Raw genomic sequence first — 17,362 nt, 5'->3', positions numbered from 1 at the left:
CGATTCAACTTAAAAAAAAAACAGCTCTTCTTTATTACTTCTTTTAGAGAGGAATGTCTCCATATATAATTAATTTCTTGCGACAATAAAATCAATTTATTGCCTGTATACTTTGTCCTTGTGCAATAAATCTTTGTTTTAGCTTTGATCATTTGAAAATAGGAAGGATATATGTTGGATATACACGTATCACAGTCGAGTATCGTGTCTCAGTCAAGAAATGCGACATACAAAATAAATTTATCAGAAAAATCAGACACTAGTGCGTTTTTAAAAGACTAATGAGAAGCGCTCTAAAACAATATAATTGTTGTATTTGGCTAACAGTAAAATTGGCGTGTCGTTTAATCAAACGTCGTAAGGCACTTTGTCTCGTCATCGCCACGGCTTCCGTACAGCTCCCGTGCTCGTGCTTCTTCTGATACCTTGATCTGAAATTCAGACACATTCTCCCTCGATTACGCCCATCATGGAAAATTACATTAATTAAATTGATGACGAAAGCAGGTGTAAAAAGCTTACGCAATGCATTCGATGACACGAGTCTGTCTTTCATGTCCGAAGTCCACGATTGACACCTAGACCTAATTAAATTCCTTTTAACGACCAATGGTCGTTGATATTTGGCCATTCTATACAATAACGAAGGCAAATTTTAATAGTTATATAATACGAAACAGATGGAACTCTACGAAATGTAATAGCGAGAAAAGCAACAATTATATTTAACTATTATAAAAGCTATTATTATAAAAGCTATTACGTGGACTCAAATTCTTTTATGTTCTTTCTGGCTAAAGTCTTCTGAGTAGCAAACGAGTACGATCGAGCAGAGGTAGGCCGTTCGGATCTAGACTCCTTAATATCGCGATCCTGCGCGATTACTTTCATTCTCTTCGTTGGCGACTGAGCGAATAACTCTACTATATTCATAGATGCGGCGTCACACTGAAAAAACGTTAAATTGAAAAAAAATTATTACGTGCCTCTGACCAAGAATCTCTAAATATTTAAGAACAGTGAAATAATTTGATAAGCAAAGGAAACAAATAATTACCTGCAACTGGAGACGATGAAGAAAGTCCACTTCTGCCGAGTTTAAGGGAGCGTCAACGTGTAACTTAAGCATACATTGCAACGCCTCCTTGTATATCTTTTTCAGCATAATAACGCGTTCCGTCTGCATTAATCTACGCACTAGGTAACCACGTGCGTAAGCGTTGATAATATTTACCGCTCGTACCTACGTGACAAAGTAATTTTAATATCAGTCGTAACAGTAATACACTAGGAATCGTTATGTGAAAATTGCAAATTACTTATACTTACATGTTTCTCGAGATATACCGTGGTGTTTAGCACCGGTACATGCCTAGTATTACTGTCTAAAGGAAATAACTGCCGACTCACATTGGAATTCTTATATACAATAAGATTGCGTGACTCGCAAGTGCTGTTATCGTCATTATTATCATTATTACCGTTATTATTGTTATTGTTATTATTATTATTATATGTGTTATCGCATAAACTCACTTTTTTCGTAAAATCAATATCAAGAATCGCCGGAGAATTGTCTGCGGATTGATGTTTAAGCAGATATAAATTTTTCGAGGGAAGATAATCCAGTGGACATACGATCATTCGGTTCGTCAAAGGTAATTTAACATTACGATGCGTTTCCGTATGCATATTGCCAGGAGAGTTAACGTTCGAATGCTGTCTCGCCTCGTGACTCGTTTCATCGTTCGATGAAGATCGATTCAATACGGCAGTCGACGAATTTGCTTGACGTGGTACTCCGGAAGCGCACTTTCTTATTTCAGCTAACAAGAGCATCTGCTGCTTTTGAAACTCCGCTTGCAGTAGCGATTGCTCCTTTCGCTGACGATATACCAATTCCATCATCTGCTTCTTGTGCATCTCTTCAATTTCTTTATAGATCGTCAAGAGTTTATCCGGAGTGGAAGACTTTGTTTTAACATTTGATTCGCGATATTCTGCAGCATTCTCCTTTTTATGCCGTTTCTCATCTACGTGAGACAATGGAATTTTAGGACTACTCACATCTCTCATGAACTCTCTATATGATAAATCTAATGCGCTGGCATCACTATCTTTCTTCAACTTTTCTGCACAACTTTGCTCCTTAAAATCTGTACTAAATCTACGATTATGTTTAGTTGGTGTGACATCCGATCTATACCCATCTTTGTCAACGATTGCTGCTTTAGTACAACTAATAGTTTTATTCGCTTCGTGCGATTCTTGTTCTGTCAAAATATCAGGTTTTCCATGCTCGGAAATTGATTCTTTCCCTGTACATTCTAATTTGCTTGAAGCTTCAACATCTTCTGTCCTAAATTGTTCATTTTCCCACTCTACCTTAGACTGCGCAATATTCCATTGTTTTCGTTGTGGCGCGTTAGTGGTAGGTGTGGGAGTGTAACTTTCGTCAGTCATTTCTGTATGCATACGAGCGAGCAACATAGGGCTCGGTGTATCCAATACATAAGAACCTTGACGTGACAACTTTGGTGGATTTTCAATTTCTTTGGAAATACCTGTGGAAGAAGAGGTATCTTCCTCATCGTTACTTAACGTTATTGGAACTATATCCAGCGTTCTGGGCACTTCAGGCTTCCAATTTTCCGACAACGTTACATCTTCGTTTGGCGTCGCAACCTCTACTGTATCGATACATTTATTTTGATCAGACATAATGGTTATAGGTTTCGAGTCGTTAACAATAACGTTCGTTAAACAAACTTCAAATTGCGAGTGCGGTACATCTGATATGGAGGACTGGATATCGTGGTTGTCTCTGGTTTCTCCAGCGACTTGTGGCACTGGTTCGACAATAGTCATTTTGGAGTACGAGTCACTATTGTTGGTATCACTCGCAACGTCATGGCTGGACACATCGCTGTCTGAACTATATCTGATACTCCTTAACATATCTACTGGCCCTATTACGTCAGCCTGTGCGTGTTTTTTATCTCGAATAATGCGTCTCACGAGTCGTTTGTCTCTCAGGTTTTCTTCCACTTTGACCGCCAGAGATTTATAATGTCTCATTTCTTCTTTGATAGAGTCGGTCATCTGAAAATAGCGTGATATTAACATGAAGCAAACAGAGATACCAAAGAAACATTGGTTAACGAGTGTTTACTAGCGGTGGGAGAAGAGGTATCCCATTTATTTTGATACAAGACGTGTAAAATTCCTGCTGCATATTTCACGAGCGATTTCAAGAATACACTTTATCGCAATCCGTTAAAGTTTCCGTAACAAAGTAACCCAATCGTCGTTATTTCTCAATTCACTTCTTTACGGCTCCTCACTTTTCAAATTTCCACGCGAAGCTTTCTTATCATTTGAACACCCAAAATGCGATTACCAAGGCGATGAAGTACACGGAATATTATACGGCCCGAGATCCGAGACTCGAGTGACTCGACGCAGTCGACGCGGTCGACCACGACGGTCGACGGTCGAGGACGCTTGGGACGCTTTCACAATTGAAAATGGCTGATGGCTACTTTCAGTGTCAGATCGCGTCTAGATATAATTTCATATTCTTTGGTCATCGGTTTTAGAAGAAATCATCAATATCGACAGCACGTTATTAAAAATAATCTCATTATGGATCTGAAGGTAATTAAAAAGTATAAATATTACCATTTATCAATGTAAAATTTTATATACATCGATAAACAGAATTGTAACCCAACAAATTTTATTTTTTTACTTAAAAAATTCCATATAAAAATTACATATTACTTTAACCCTCAGCGCTCCCTTGGCTCTGCTACGGAGCCATCCGTCATTTGTTTCGTAAACGTGCGGAGCACTAAGGGTTAAAATACAATGCCTCTAAATTTTTTACTGTCGCGCAAACTTCTGTAACACATTGCTAATCTTTAATAATATCTTGTCTGTCGGTGATCAATAAATATTTAAGATTTCAAATTACGCGGTAAAAACTCGCAGTTTGATATCGATAAGTTTTGACAATCGATTAATCGACAATAGCAATCGACTTCCATGACTCATATCTCGTAAACACAATCGGACCATCGGACTAATCGGAGAGGAACGAGGCTAACCGTGAGCCGTGAGCCGTGGTGAGCGAGTGGTGAGCGAGCAAAAGAGGTAGGATTGTCAAAGTTGCGCTTTGGTACCTGCAGTTATAAGCCAATTGCCGAACACGAATTATTCTCCGTGTACACGCGGTTAAAAGCTTCAAGAAGGCAAAAACGCGAATTTTGTCAGAGTTACAACATGTTTCGCGGTTCGACGAATTTTGATAAATTGTTAGGTAAGCTTCTTTGAAATTCATCCAAAATGTCGGAGCTTTCTAAGCTGTCATTAATATCTCGTAGATAAAGCGACAAGTCATCTGCAGCTAGAGCCAGACTGGCCTGCAATTATGCAAATCTGTGATTTTATACGCCAGAGCGATGTTCAGTAAGCACAAATTTTATAAAATAAATACACTTTCGTACACTTGCTTTACTAAATAATTAGACATTGTCAATTATATCCCACATTGCATATATTATTATTGCTATCTTATTCTAAACATTTTGTTTTTATTTTTAGACCAAAAGTTGCACTCACTGCTATAAGGAAGAAGATGATAAATAGTAATCCACACGTAGCACTGTATGCCTTATTGGTAAGAAATAAAATACTATATTCTTTTTTTTATTTTTTTAAATAAGTGTTATCAAATTTATTATTTTTATATTTATCTATACTCAGGTACTGGAATCTTGTGTGAAAAATTGTGGGACGTTAATTCACGATGAAATAGCTACCAAACAATATATGGAGCTACTAAAAGAATTGGTTAAAACCTCTCCACATGAAAATGTCAGAATGAAAACTTTGGAGCTGATACAAGCTTGGGCTCATGCATTTCGTCATAGTCCCAAATATAGGACAGTTCAGGTATGAGTTACTGGTTGCTATCATTTTATTATCAGTTTATAATTCATTTCTCTATTCCAATATTTATTTTTTTTTAGGATACATTAAATATAATGAAAGCTGAAGGTTATCAATTTCCTGCTTTGAAAGAAAGTGACGCTATGTTTAGAGCGGACACTGCACCTGCTTGGGCAGATGGTGACGTGTGTCATCGATGTCGTGTAACTTTTAGTATGGTTCAACGGAAGCATCATTGTAGAGCATGTGGGCAAGTCTTTTGTGCTCAATGTTCGAGTAAACTCTCTACTTTGCCAAAATTCGGAATTGAAAAAGAAGTACGAGTTTGCGAAGCTTGTTATGAGCAAGTTAACAAGTTGGTGCAACTTCTTTATTTTATTCGTTGTGATTTGTATTATTCGGATAGTTTTTAAACATTATGATTTTTCAGACCGTCTACAACACAAACCAAAGATACCGATCTTCCAGCAGAATATCTCAAAAGCACTCTAGCTCAGCAACAACAAGTAAATATTTATATTGTACTAAGTAATAAATATATTATAATAATACATAAATGTTATATAAAACACAAATTATCTTTTTAAATTAATTAAAGATTATCGTGTTATTAATAATTTATTTTCTACATACACACACATACATTTTTATGTTTATATTTTTATAGGTTCCAGCTCGAAAAACAGAAGAAGAACTGCGAGAAGAGGAAGAATTAAATCTAGCTATAGCCTTAAGTCAGAGTGAAGCTGAACAAAAAGAAAAAGAAAAGAAACGTGCTACAAGTGTTGTAAAATCCAATCCAACGCCCATATCTAGAACAACTTATTCTCCACCACCATCACCTGTAAGTTTTTTGTAACTTTTGTATCTGTAAAATCAATTATCTTATTATATAATGAATTGCTAAATCATTATTTACTGCTTACTGCAAATTTTTCATCTTAGGGTCCAAGCCCATCACAGGTACAAGATGATGATGAAATTGAACCTGAACTTGCTAAATATCTAAATCGCAAGTATTGGGAACAAAGGCAAACTGTAAATGAAGAACATGGCTCACGAGTGGATGTGACTAGTCCGTCTGCACCTAATATCAGCAGTCCAATGCCACAAAAACTTGTGTTAGTAAAACAAGAAAATGGTGAAATCGATACTCAAATGGAAGAATTTGTAAGCGGTCTAAGATCTCAGGTTGAAATTTTCGTAAACAGAATGAAAAGCAATTCTTCCAGAGGTAGATCAATTGCTAACGATAGTTCAGTGCAAACTTTATTCATGAATATAACAGCTATGCATTCTAGGTATGTTCAAAATCAAATCGTTAATTTTATTATTCATATAATGGATTTTTCATTTTGACCACACTGAAAACAATGATTTTATTTGTAGATTATTAAGATATATCCAAGAACAAGATGATAGCAGAGTGTATTATGAAGGCTTGCAAGATAAATTAACTCAGATGAAAGATGCCAGAGCTGCTTTGGATGCACTTCGAGAAGAACATAAAGAGAAATTGCGCAGAAGAGCAGAAGAAGCTGAAAGACAGCGGCAAATGCTAATGGCACAAAAACTGGCGATCATGCGAAAGAAGAAGCAAGAATATTTGCAGTATCAACGCCAATTGGCTTTACGAAAGATTCAAGAACAAGAAAGAGAAATGCAAATGCGTCAAGAGCAACAAAAACAGCAATATATAATGGGTATTTTTTTTATTTTGTTATTTACACTTTTTTATTTTGCTATTACACATTTCAAGCTATTTTATTTTTATTAAAGTTATATTTATTTTGAGTTTATCTTTATTCTATTTTTGCAGGAGGTTATCAAGCGGTTTCAGATTTTATGGGACCCTCTCAAGGATCACCTGTTCGACATGTCCACTATCCGACTCCTGGAGCTAATTACAATCCCATGTCGCCCACGAATCAAGGAGTTTATATGTATGGACAACCAGCCATGACTCAATATCCTATGCAAGGTTATAATATGCCGCCGATGAATACTCTCCCGGTGCACATGATGCCAACACTTCCTAATCCAGAACAACAACCATCAGATCCTATCCAAGGACAGGAAAATATAGGTCGCGTGTCTATATCGGGTCCAGGAATGGTAAGTCTTTGAACTTTTAAGAGAATATTCTGGTTCAAAGATAAAATCAATTTTTTTATTGTTCAAAGTCTTTAAAATACATTGCTCAAGCGTTTTGTCAACATTTGATAAGTTATAAATCGTGTACAAAAAAAGTGTACATAAAGTGTAGTTTAAAATTATTTTTCTCATGTTTTTTCATTGGGTGAATAAGAAAAGTTTATTTTTTGTTTTGGACGTCAAGAAGAGCTATTGTTTGTTCGTCCTTATGTATCTTTTTTACAAACTATTAATGATTAATGTATAATATACGAAAAAGTAGCATTTTTTAAATTAAAAAAAATATTAAAAAATTAAACTGGTACTAAAAGAGTATGCACAGTTTCACATTAATTGGTTTTAAGGTCTTCCTAAAAATAAAATTCTAAAGAAAGACTTTTTTCAGTCTTTCAAACCAGAATATCCCCTTGAACGCCTTTGCTCGATCTTTCTATAAGAATCTAAATTTGAAATATTATTTTTTTAGATGCCACCTCAAATGACACCACCTATTCAACAGCTTCAGCCACCGAGCAATCATCAGATAGGATCTCAACAAGGTCCCGCGATGTATGTGCCACCAGGACAAGCTTCAGCAGGGAGACATATACCGCCTCAACAAGGCGCTTCACCCCAATTGCCACAGCAAGCTCCTCCTCCGACTCAAATCGGCGGATTGCCTCCGATACCTCAAGGACACATGGGCCCTTCAGCAGGCCCGAGTAGTCATGTACCTACCGGCGCCGTAGTTGGTTTACCACCGCAAATAGGATCGCAACCACCATCTACATTGCCTGGCACTCAAGGACCTCAAGGATTATCTGTACATGTTTCCAATACTGCTATTTCGTCCCAACCTTCAGCTGTTATTCAAGTGCCTGCCGGAGCTAGCAGTGGACCTGTTCCTGTAACCAGTCAAACTTTGCCTGGCCCCCAAACGTCTGCTGTACCAACAATGCAAGGAATGACTCAAATGCCTGCTGCACAGTCAATACCATTTCAACCTCCTCCTCCTCCAATCCCAACTACAACCAACGAAACTCCGCAAGATGCAGGAGACATAAAACCTAGAACAGCAGAGCTAATTTCTTTCGATTAAACAAATTGAATATTATATAATACACTTAGAGTAACAAAAAAAAACAAAAAAAAGTTTTACTTTTCTTTATCTTTCTAAATTAGAACATAAAGTTAAGATAACAGTTGCTTATTTTATCGAATTAAATTTTGCTTCTGGCAATAAAGCCATAATTTTACATTTGTTTATTATTGACATAATAATAAAATTTTTAAAAAATATATTAAAACAGAATAAAATACACATATGTATTTAAAGAAATATTACGTTAGCACAATAGAAAAGACATGAATCCTTCGCTATACAGATTAATTTTATATACACATATTGTGCAATTTACAATACCAAAACAAAACTGTTTCTTGCTATGTTATTCTTTAAAAAATTGTTTATGATAAACATATATCTATACATGTACAGAATATGCTCCAACATATGAAATAAAGATACAATTTCTGACATAACAGTTTAGTTAGTGTATATTTTTTTATTCAATTCTTAAATCTTATGCTTTACAATTATTCACAGTAGATTAATGTGTCAATAATTTATTTTCGATATAAATATAAATGATTAATGCTATTTAAAAAAAGTAATTGCGTTTATTTTTTAAATTGTAGAAAAACTATAACCTCAAAACATATATATATATATATATATCATAACATATATATGTATATATATATATATATATATATGTATGTATGTATGTATGTATGTATAGACAATATAATTCAGAGAAGCGTGATTCCTTAAAAAAAAAAGTGATCAAAATAGTTACAGATTTCAAATTAAAATGAGGCTTTGGCTATACAACTATATAATCAAAGAAATGAGGTATCTGCAATATACATATAGATAAAAAGCCTCAGTGATTTCTAAGATCAAAGAAACGTATAATGATGATTTAAGAATGTTATTTAACAGCTTCCATCTCCTAATTTATCCAGTGCTAATCAAGAATTTTTATTGAAAAAATTGATTACTATTGCCATCACATATTTGAAAAGGTTCCTTTATTAGAACATATGTGCCTCTCGAAGCTTCGAATATTCATCAAAGTTATTACTAAAGTATATTACGGACAGAAGGAAGCAGGTAACATCGGAGAAATGGCGACGTCCGTCTGATTAAACAGCTCGAAAAATCGTCAGAGTTATTAGGAGTATAGAATTAGCAAGTAGGTTTGCTGGATTTTAGGTAGAATAAACTCCCCACTTCATGGGAAGGACCACGTGGTAATTGGCTAAACCAACAACGATGGCTTCCTGGCACCGGCCAATGAGAGCACCGGTTGAGTAATCGAAAGAACCGACCAATCAGCGCGTCGATACGAGCGTAATAGAGATGCCCCCGCCGCGAAAACACTGACCAATCAGCGCGCCGATACAAAATTTATGCCACGTACTATCGGCAACTTCCTTGCCTATTCTGCTTTCCTGTTATAAATCCTGATACTTTAGACACAATATTTTTTGGTATTTTTGAGCGCTGTAAGACCTAATTCTCGCTTACCTTATTTATCGACACATCATCTAACAACTTTTATCGATTTTTTTAAGCAATCTTAAGTAATACATAATTAAATTCTCATTATTTTTAATTTAATGTAATTATTAATTTTTCTTGCAATGTGTATAAAATAATTTAATGAAAAATTATCTTTTCTTACGTAACATTGAAAGGAACGTTTGAAAATTTGATCTCTTCTCTGATCTGTAAAAATATATATATATTTACGAAGTTTAACAAAATAAAACTGTTCCTTGCTATGTTATTCTTTAAAAAATTGTTTGTAATAATCATATATCTATACATGTGCAGAATATGCTCCAACGCATGAAATAAAGATACAATTTTTGACATAACAGTTTAGTTAGTGTATATTTTTATATTCAATTCTTAAATCTTATGCTTTACAGTCATTCACAATAGATTAATATTTCAACAATTGATTTTAGATATAAATATAAATGATTAATGCTATCTAAAAAATGTAATTTTGTTTATTTTTTAAATTATAGAAAAACTAACCCCAAAACAGAAATATACAACATATAAAATAATTACGAGAAGTGTGATTCCTTTAAAGTGATATTTATATCAATAGAACAGTGCGAATAGATTTAAAATTAAAATGAGATATTTGTATAGATAAAATAAGCCTCAGTGATTTCTAAGATCAAAGAAACGTATAATGATGATTTAAGAATGTTATTTAACAGCTTCCATCTCCTAATTTGTCCAGTGCTAATCAAGAATTTTTATTGAAAAAATTGATTACTATTGCCATCACATATTTGAAAAGGTTCCTTTATTAGAACACATGTGCCTCTTGAAGCTTCGAATATTCATCAAAGTTATTAGTAAAGTATATTACGGACAGAAGGAAGCAGGTAACATCGAAGAAATGGCGACATCCGTCTGATTAAACAGCTCGAAAAATCGTCAAAGTTATTAGGAGTACAGAATTAGCAAGTAGGTTTGCTGGATTTTAGGTAGAATAAACTCCCCACTTCATGGGAAGAACCACGCGGTAATTGGCTAAACCAACAACGATGGCTTCCTGGCACCGGCCAATGAGAGCACCGGTTGCGTAATCGAAAGAACCGACCAATCAGCGCGTCGATACGAGCGTAATAGAGATGCTCCCGCCGCGAAGACGCTGACCAATCAGCGCGCCGATACAAAATTTATGCCACGTATTATCGGCAACTTCCTTGCCTATTCTGCTTTCCTGTTATAATTCCTGATACTTTAGACACAATATTTTTTGGTATTTTTTGAGCGCTGTAAGACCTAATTCTCGCTTACCTTATTTATCGACACATCATCTAACAACTTTTATCGATTTTTTTAAGCGATCTTAAGTAACACATAATTAAATTCTCATTATTTTTAATTTAATGTAATTATTAATTTTTCTTGCAATGTGTATAAAATAATTTAATGAAAAATTATCTTTTCTTACGTAACATTGAAAGGAACGTTTGAAAATTTGATCTCTTCTCTGATCTGTAAAAATATATATATATATATTTACGAAGTTTAACAAAACAAAACTGTTCCTTGCTATGTTATTCTTTAAAAAATTGTTTATAATAATCATATATCTATACATGTGCAGAATATGCTCCAATGCATGAAATAAAGATACAATTTTTGACATAACAGTTTAGTTAGTGTATATTTTTATATTCAATTCTTAAATCTTATGCTTTACAGTCATTCACAATAGATTAATATTTCAACAATTGATTTTAGATATAAATATAAATGATTAATGCTATCTAAAAAATGTAATTTTGTTTATTTTTTAAATTATAGAAAAACTATAACCCCAAAACAGAAATATATAACATATAAAATAATTACGAGAAGTGTGATTCCTTTAAAGTGATATTTATATCAATAGAATAGTGCGAATAGATTTAAAATTAAAATGAGATATCTGTATAGATAAAATAAGCCTCAGTGATTTTTAAGATCAAAGAAACGTAAAATAATGATTTAAAAATATTATATTAATAGCTTCCATCTCCTAATTTGTTCTGTGTTAATCAAGACCTTTCATTGAAAAAAATTGATTAATTACTATTGCCATCACAAATTTGATAAAAGTATCATAAAAATTAGTTTTACTAGTTATAAAATAAAATATTTATACTAAAAATTTTTTTATTAAATTAGTCAAGCAGGCTCTTTTTGTTAACTTAAAAGTATGACATATACACGTTTTCATTTCGTCCTTTAAAGTTTTTAAAAGATACGTTTAGTTCGAATTATTTTAGTTTGAGTTAACTGTACTGTTTTAATCACACAGTTTCCACTTGACCCTTTCTGCGTGGCTTTGGTTCTTGCCCTTGTGGAGATGTGAAAGAAGTTTCTTCAGAATGATTCCTAATTACAGACGAAGACTCGCTGTTATTCGAACAAGCACCTTGACTATCCCTCCTTTCTGGGCATATGTGCGTTACGTTCAGTCCGTTGGACGTGAGAGAAGCTTTCCGAATACACATGTCCTCTAGAGGGATTTCCTCGCTTCGCGGTCTTGGCATTTTCGGCGAACCGTCTCTAGATCGTAAACCATTTTCATGAACTCTCTCGTTCGAACTGGCATCATCGCGTTTGGAACTCGATGATGCTATCGGCCTAATATTTTCTCTACGCATTTGAGCCGCGAATCCAGGAACTTTGTTTACCGTAAACATCGGCCTCGCTTGTTGATCCCTTTGCAATCTCTGACCACGTCCAACTATACCTAAAAAAATTTAATCGATCCTTTGCAAAGGTTCTACTGACTAATTTTAGCTTGTTATTAGCTATAATTTTAGCTATAATTGAAACTTACGGTCATGTCGTAAACCACGCAAAGCATAATTGGGTGGTGTCGAACAATGAGGCATACTTGTTGGAATGTCCAATAATCTAGCGATCTGATTCATCTTCTTTTGTCTTGCTTTTATTCGCCCTTTTGTCAATCTAAATTAATATTTCATCGATTTAATTCATTTAAAAATAATAATATGATTTTGCTTAAAGTTTACAAAACCAACCTTTGTTTGGCTGCCATGCATCGAATATGATCATCAAAAATAAATTTAGCAGATAGCAACGGTATACGATTGCCTGTGCTGTTGCTTAATGGTTTATAAATCGTTAGATACAAGCATCTTGAATCATCCTTGTCGCCAGCCACATCAATGTCTTGTAAAAAACCAACTAACTTTGCAACACCCCATCCAAGCTTACTGATATCAGGTTCCACAAGAATCAATTGTACAACGTCAATAACTAAAAAACGACGAATTTTCTGACCGTCTTTCCATTGGACTGTGCACGCAATCAAGTCACTGTTATCTACAAACAAAGTTGTGAATAACAAATCTCATTTATCTAATTTTACTTATAATTGAATAAATGAAAAAAATATTGCGCGTCAAATATATGTTAACTTCATTATATTTTGAATAGTTAACTATGTGTATAAAACAAATAACTTTTACTTAGGTCAAGAACGTTGTTAACTTGTACACAATTAGCTGGATTAGTCAGTGGTAAATGAGTTTCCACTTCCATATTAAGTGTTAGAGATAGCTCTCGTATCAAGAGGAAAACTCTTATTGCACGACGTGCCCTTTCCACCTACACAATCATTCATGATTTTATCTTTTCTTATCATAAATTACTATAAATTAAAATTATTTTTCTAGCTTTATATATTTATCTAAAAATTATTTCAATTTCATCCTACCTCACCACACGGCAGTCTTTTACTAAATTCAATTCCAGTCATAGGTGTGCCTGTAGGAGGCAATAAAATATTGCTATCCATCATTAACCACTCGACATTTAACGGTCGTTTCTGAATTTCGCTATATTCATCCTCAAACATGTCCAAAAAAATATCTTCGCTCTGAATAAAATTAATATATTTTTATCAAAATGCATTTATAAGACAAAAAGCAAAGAGAATTTATGCAAGTAAGATGCAACCTTAGACTAATTTTAATAATTTACACACCTTGTAAAAATTTTTTAGTAGGGATGTACTTTGTTCTTTCGCTGCTTCAATGACTGTTAGATGTGATTCTCGCAACAGGCATTGTCCTTCGGATACCGTCAATTGAATTAACAACTTGACAGTTAATTCCAGTGTAATGAGTCTCACTTTGGAATCTAATAAAGAATTGATATATTTATAAAATATGGAAAAACTGTGTAAAAAAAAAACCCGTTAAATTCGCATATATTTTAGTAGAAAATATTAACGTAACTCACTTGTTTGACAACTCAAAGTTATAATATGAATCAATCTATCCATGAGTAATTCATTATAAGAATTTTTTATTGATGTATTATTATGGAATGGAGATAAAATTATGTCTAGAATTTTACGACTTATACCCTGGTAAATAATAGAAGGGTTTATTATTATTATTATTATTATTATTATTATTATTATATAAAACAGATCAAAATTTATAATAATTACCTGATTATTAGCTAATGCATATAATAGGCAGAGTGCGAATAATGCAGCATAATCATTTTCTGTGCATAATAAGGAATTGGTTATTGTTTCTAGAAATGGTTTCTTTGCTAAGGAATCGAATATATCATTTTGACTTTGATGAGGCATCAAAGGGCTTTCCAATGCTAAGCGTTGTTCTTTCTCTTCATCTGTCACATTCAAATGCTTAATTTCCTCTAAATCCTCTTCACTTGCCATGCTTGTATTTACTGGTGTACTCGTAAGAACAGGAGTATTTACAGGGGTTGAAGCATCGTCAAAAGACGTGCTCGGACGATTAAATTCTTCTACTTCATCAATTGCACTTTTAATCTCTTTTATACTTCCTATACTGCTTTCTTGATTGTAAGATTCAGATGTTGAGCGCTCTTCGTGTAAAACTTCTGAAGATTTTGACGTTTCTCTCGGCGATGAAAGAGCATCAGACTTATTTGATATTATATCTCCGAATTTTTCCAAAACTCTATTTGTTCCAATTTCGATCGTCTCTAAATCGGACATGAGCATTATAGTTGCTAACGTATGTACAAGAGGTCCGTGCGATACTATCAAAAAGACTTGAGAAAGTAGAAAAAGTGCTACCACCACACTGACGTGTTTTTTCTCATCCTAAAAATTCAAATTATATTATTATAAAAAATAATAATTATTTTATATCAATAATAGTATATAAAAAAGCTTAGTACATAAAGTTAAATAGTATATAAAGAAGCTTATTAGCGTTTGACAATATTTTTAAAGTAAAATAAAAAACATTAAATATCTAAATAAGGTAAATTTATATCATTTAAAAAATTATTATTAAAAAAAAACACTATATTAAATATTCCTGTAATGAGATAAAAATTTTAATCTTTACCTGAGTTTGGCACAAAGTATTTTTGTATTTCATTAGAGAATAGACATACAATGGGATTAACAATTTATGTAATAAATGTTCCGATAAAACCTTATTCAAGTCCGGTATATTCAAACATAAAATATCATTTAAATAATGTAGATGATCCAAATGTTCCGCCACTAAATCCGACAATCTATTTTGACTTTGATGACTAAAGGGAAGAGAAATGTATTAATAATAAAAGATTTTATTAACAATACACATTTTATTAATATATTTTTAGAAAAATAAAGACATTTTAATATCGATACTTACTCGGCATCATTCCGAACACAAGTGTCCAATTCTATAATATGGTCACCGATAAACCAAACAAGATTACTAAAATATGGCGCAGCCGTACGATCCCTTATAAAAGCTAGCATGGATGCATCCTCTACGCGATATACATTTAACGTCAGAGTTCTCACAGCTATGCGCACCATACCTTCTGAATGATTGAAAAATTTGATCGCTTCTGTGTACAGTGGAAAATCATTGGTATGCTAATAAGAAAAAAAAAGAATTTATTACAATTTTGTCAATGACAGTAGATTATTAATGGACATTATAGATACGTTTTTAAGCATCTTACATTTTTTTTACTTAGCAATTATTAATCAACAAACACAAATTATAATTAAAAGACAAAACAGAATCGTTAAGTGTGTACCTCGTTTACCTCATTATAGAAGAAATGGATAGTATGTGCGTTTAATTTCAAACTCAATGTTTTCAGAAAACTGATATAATATGCCATTACTTCTTCATCGCTAAAGTCAAATTTGTGCACAATTATACTATTTACATGATTGTTACTTAACAAATAATCTGAAAACAAAAAACAATTTTAAAAAAATTGTAATAATCACTTGGGAGTTGCTTAATAAAAAAAAAAATTCTACAAAACTTACATAAGGATGTTTCATTGCGTATATTTTCAAATAAAATATTTAACGTTTGAAGCAACTGAACACACACATAACTTCCACATTTTTGCTTCATGATACGTAGGAAAAACGAAAGCATGTTCTTCTCCAGAAAAAAGCTGTAAATATATTCCATTAGTCATGCCTCGATATTTCTTTATTTTATATATCAAGATACATTAATTATGGTTTTCCAGAATATCATTTATCGATATGAATCCAAAGACAATATTGACATCTCTACTTACTCAAATACACTACTATCATTTTGATCGCCCCATATCAGAATCTCAGCTATCGAACGCAGAGTTTCGACCAGTAAACCTCTGTTGTTCTCTGACACAGTCTGATTCTTTGACAAGACATTGTATAGATACCTGAATATAATAATATAAACAAACATATATTCGTAAATCGAGCCATTTGATAAGATAACACGTCCGTACGTACTTCAGGTGCTCTGGAGAATGTGGATTTTTGGGCTTCCAAAGTCCGCCACCGAACCAGCTCCGACTGCGAAACATTTTCAACTATCTCGAGTGGATGTGCCTGCATTCGCGTTTCATCCAAACTTCACTGCGAGAGTAAACTCTTTCACGCGATAATCTCAGAGATGTATTGTTTTGCTGAGCCCATGTCCATCGTGTAAAATAGCAGCGTGCACAGCACGACTGTCGAGAGCAGTCGAGAGCAAGGTGGACTTTACCTTTTACATTGTCTCATTCGGGTTTAGGTTAAGACACCGACTATTGGCAAACAAGTCGTTGCTGCTTCGTTACATGTACGTTAAGTTGCCGTTCATTGTTCTCTGCCTAATGACACGTTAATTTCGCTCCTGTGATCAAGTCATTTACAAACTGCTGAATTTTACACGATGAAAAATAATATCCAGCTTGATTCAACTTCTATTAAGACGGAGATCACAATCGACGAGTTACGTCAAAAGTTGGATTAGGTTATATTACGGGTTATGTTAGGTTAGGTTAATGTCTAGTTACTACCTCTTATACTTTTTGCATAATTACTAAACAAATTACATCATTCTTTTTTTCAGATAATCGGATGATTTGGGTAATAAGACCAGAGCCTTGAAATCACATACAATAAAAATTTATTAGAAATTTTATTTGAAATTGGACATTTTGTTGGAAAATTTAATGGAATTTTTTTTATATTGCAATTACGAAGCACAATGAAAGCTTACATAATATTTTATAATGATATCGCACGAATATTGCACGGATTATTCTTGGTTTTCTTCCAGAAATAAGGAAGAGACTAGTAGAGACATTCAAAGCTAAACAATCTATATATACAGTACGTGAGTGTCCGAGGTTCACTACTAAACGTTTCAC

The 17,362-nt window shown here is 33.5% G+C and overlaps 3 protein-coding genes across 4 annotated transcripts; 1 reads left to right on the top strand and 2 right to left on the bottom strand.

The window, feature by feature from the left end:
- Positions 1–9: 9 nt before the first annotated feature.
- LOC105195020 lies at positions 10–3,502 on the bottom strand. Its single transcript, XM_011160218.3, has 6 exons — positions 3,173–3,502; positions 1,330–3,102; positions 1,058–1,243; positions 764–948; positions 523–632; positions 10–431 (listed from the first exon to the last, which is right to left on the bottom strand). The coding sequence occupies exons 1-6, from the start codon at positions 3,233–3,235 to the stop codon at positions 376–378; spliced, it is 2,373 nt and encodes a 790-aa protein (XP_011158520.1). The 5' UTR covers positions 3,236–3,502; the 3' UTR covers positions 10–375.
- Positions 3,503–4,078: 576 nt separating this feature from the next.
- Positions 4,079–8,628, top strand: LOC105195021 (hepatocyte growth factor-regulated tyrosine kinase substrate). The gene is made up of 11 exons (XM_011160219.3): positions 4,079–4,321; positions 4,386–4,470; positions 4,606–4,681; positions 4,768–4,956; positions 5,034–5,308; positions 5,384–5,459; positions 5,621–5,797; positions 5,899–6,254; positions 6,343–6,656; positions 6,773–7,068; positions 7,574–8,628. Exons 1-11 carry the CDS (start codon positions 4,285–4,287, stop codon positions 8,183–8,185), a joined length of 2,493 nt encoding a protein of 830 aa, XP_011158521.1. The 5' UTR covers positions 4,079–4,284; the 3' UTR covers positions 8,186–8,628.
- A 2,695-nt stretch (positions 8,629–11,323) lies between these two features.
- LOC105195031 (protein CLEC16A homolog) lies at positions 11,324–16,975 on the bottom strand. Of its 2 annotated transcripts, none has more exons than XM_026135587.1 (14): positions 16,458–16,531; positions 16,256–16,384; positions 15,993–16,126; positions 15,752–15,909; positions 15,355–15,584; positions 15,058–15,250; positions 14,160–14,807; positions 13,946–14,072; positions 13,689–13,843; positions 13,419–13,580; positions 13,171–13,309; positions 12,721–13,024; positions 12,516–12,646; positions 11,324–12,425 (listed from the first exon to the last, which is right to left on the bottom strand). In XM_026135587.1, the coding sequence occupies exons 1-14, from the start codon at positions 16,529–16,531 to the stop codon at positions 11,980–11,982; spliced, it is 3,030 nt and encodes a 1,009-aa protein (XP_025991372.1). In that variant the 3' UTR covers positions 11,324–11,979. The 2 variants fall into 2 exon arrangements, with proteins under 2 accessions (XP_025991372.1, XP_025991373.1); XM_026135588.2 differs by having other exon boundaries at positions 11,980–12,425; positions 15,761–15,909; positions 16,458–16,975.
- Between the last annotated feature and the right edge of the window lie 387 nt (positions 16,976–17,362).

The sequence above is a fragment of the Solenopsis invicta genome, chromosome 2 (genome assembly GCF_016802725.1).
Source record: "Solenopsis invicta isolate M01_SB chromosome 2, UNIL_Sinv_3.0, whole genome shotgun sequence".
Classification (NCBI taxonomy): Eukaryota; Metazoa; Arthropoda; class Insecta; order Hymenoptera; family Formicidae; genus Solenopsis; species Solenopsis invicta.
The sequence above is the reverse complement of the archived record's forward strand: the minus strand, read 5'-3'. Positions and strand labels throughout refer to the sequence as shown.

What these genes read in the sequence shown, in the direction of transcription:
- LOC105195021 (XM_011160219.3), top strand. Translation starts at nt 4,285, where the DNA reads ATGTTTCGCGGTTCGACGAATTTTGATAAATTGTTAG. An exon ending in TGTTATGAGCAAGTTAACAA is followed by an intron (nt 5,309 to 5,383) that starts GTTGGTGCAACT and finishes ATGATTTTTCAG; the next exon opens with ACCGTCTACAACACAAACCA. An exon ending in ATTCTCCACCACCATCACCT is followed by an intron (nt 5,798 to 5,898) that starts GTAAGTTTTTTG and finishes TTTTCATCTTAG; the next exon opens with GGTCCAAGCCCATCACAGGT.
- LOC105195020 (XM_011160218.3), bottom strand. Translation starts at nt 3,235, where the DNA reads ATGCAGCAGGAATTTTACACGTCTTGTATCAAAATAAATGGGATACCT. An exon ending in CGGTATATCTCGAGAAACAT is followed by an intron (nt 1,244 to 1,329) that starts GTAAGTATAAGT and finishes TTTGTCACGTAG; the next exon opens with GTACGAGCGGTAAATATTAT. An exon ending in ATAAAAGAATTTGAGTCCAC is followed by an intron (nt 633 to 763) that starts GTAATAGCTTTT and finishes GTTATTGTATAG; the next exon opens with AATGGCCAAATATCAACGAC.
- LOC105195031 (XM_026135587.1), bottom strand. Translation starts at nt 16,531, where the DNA reads ATGTTTCGCAGTCGGAGCTGGTTCGGTGGCGGACTTTGGAAGCCCAAA. An exon ending in CATTCTCCAGAGCACCTGAA is followed by an intron (nt 16,385 to 16,457) that starts GTACGTACGGAC and finishes TATTATATTCAG; the next exon opens with GTATCTATACAATGTCTTGT. An exon ending in AACTTTGAGTTGTCAAACAA is followed by an intron (nt 13,844 to 13,945) that starts GTGAGTTACGTT and finishes ATTCTTTATTAG; the next exon opens with ATTCCAAAGTGAGACTCATT.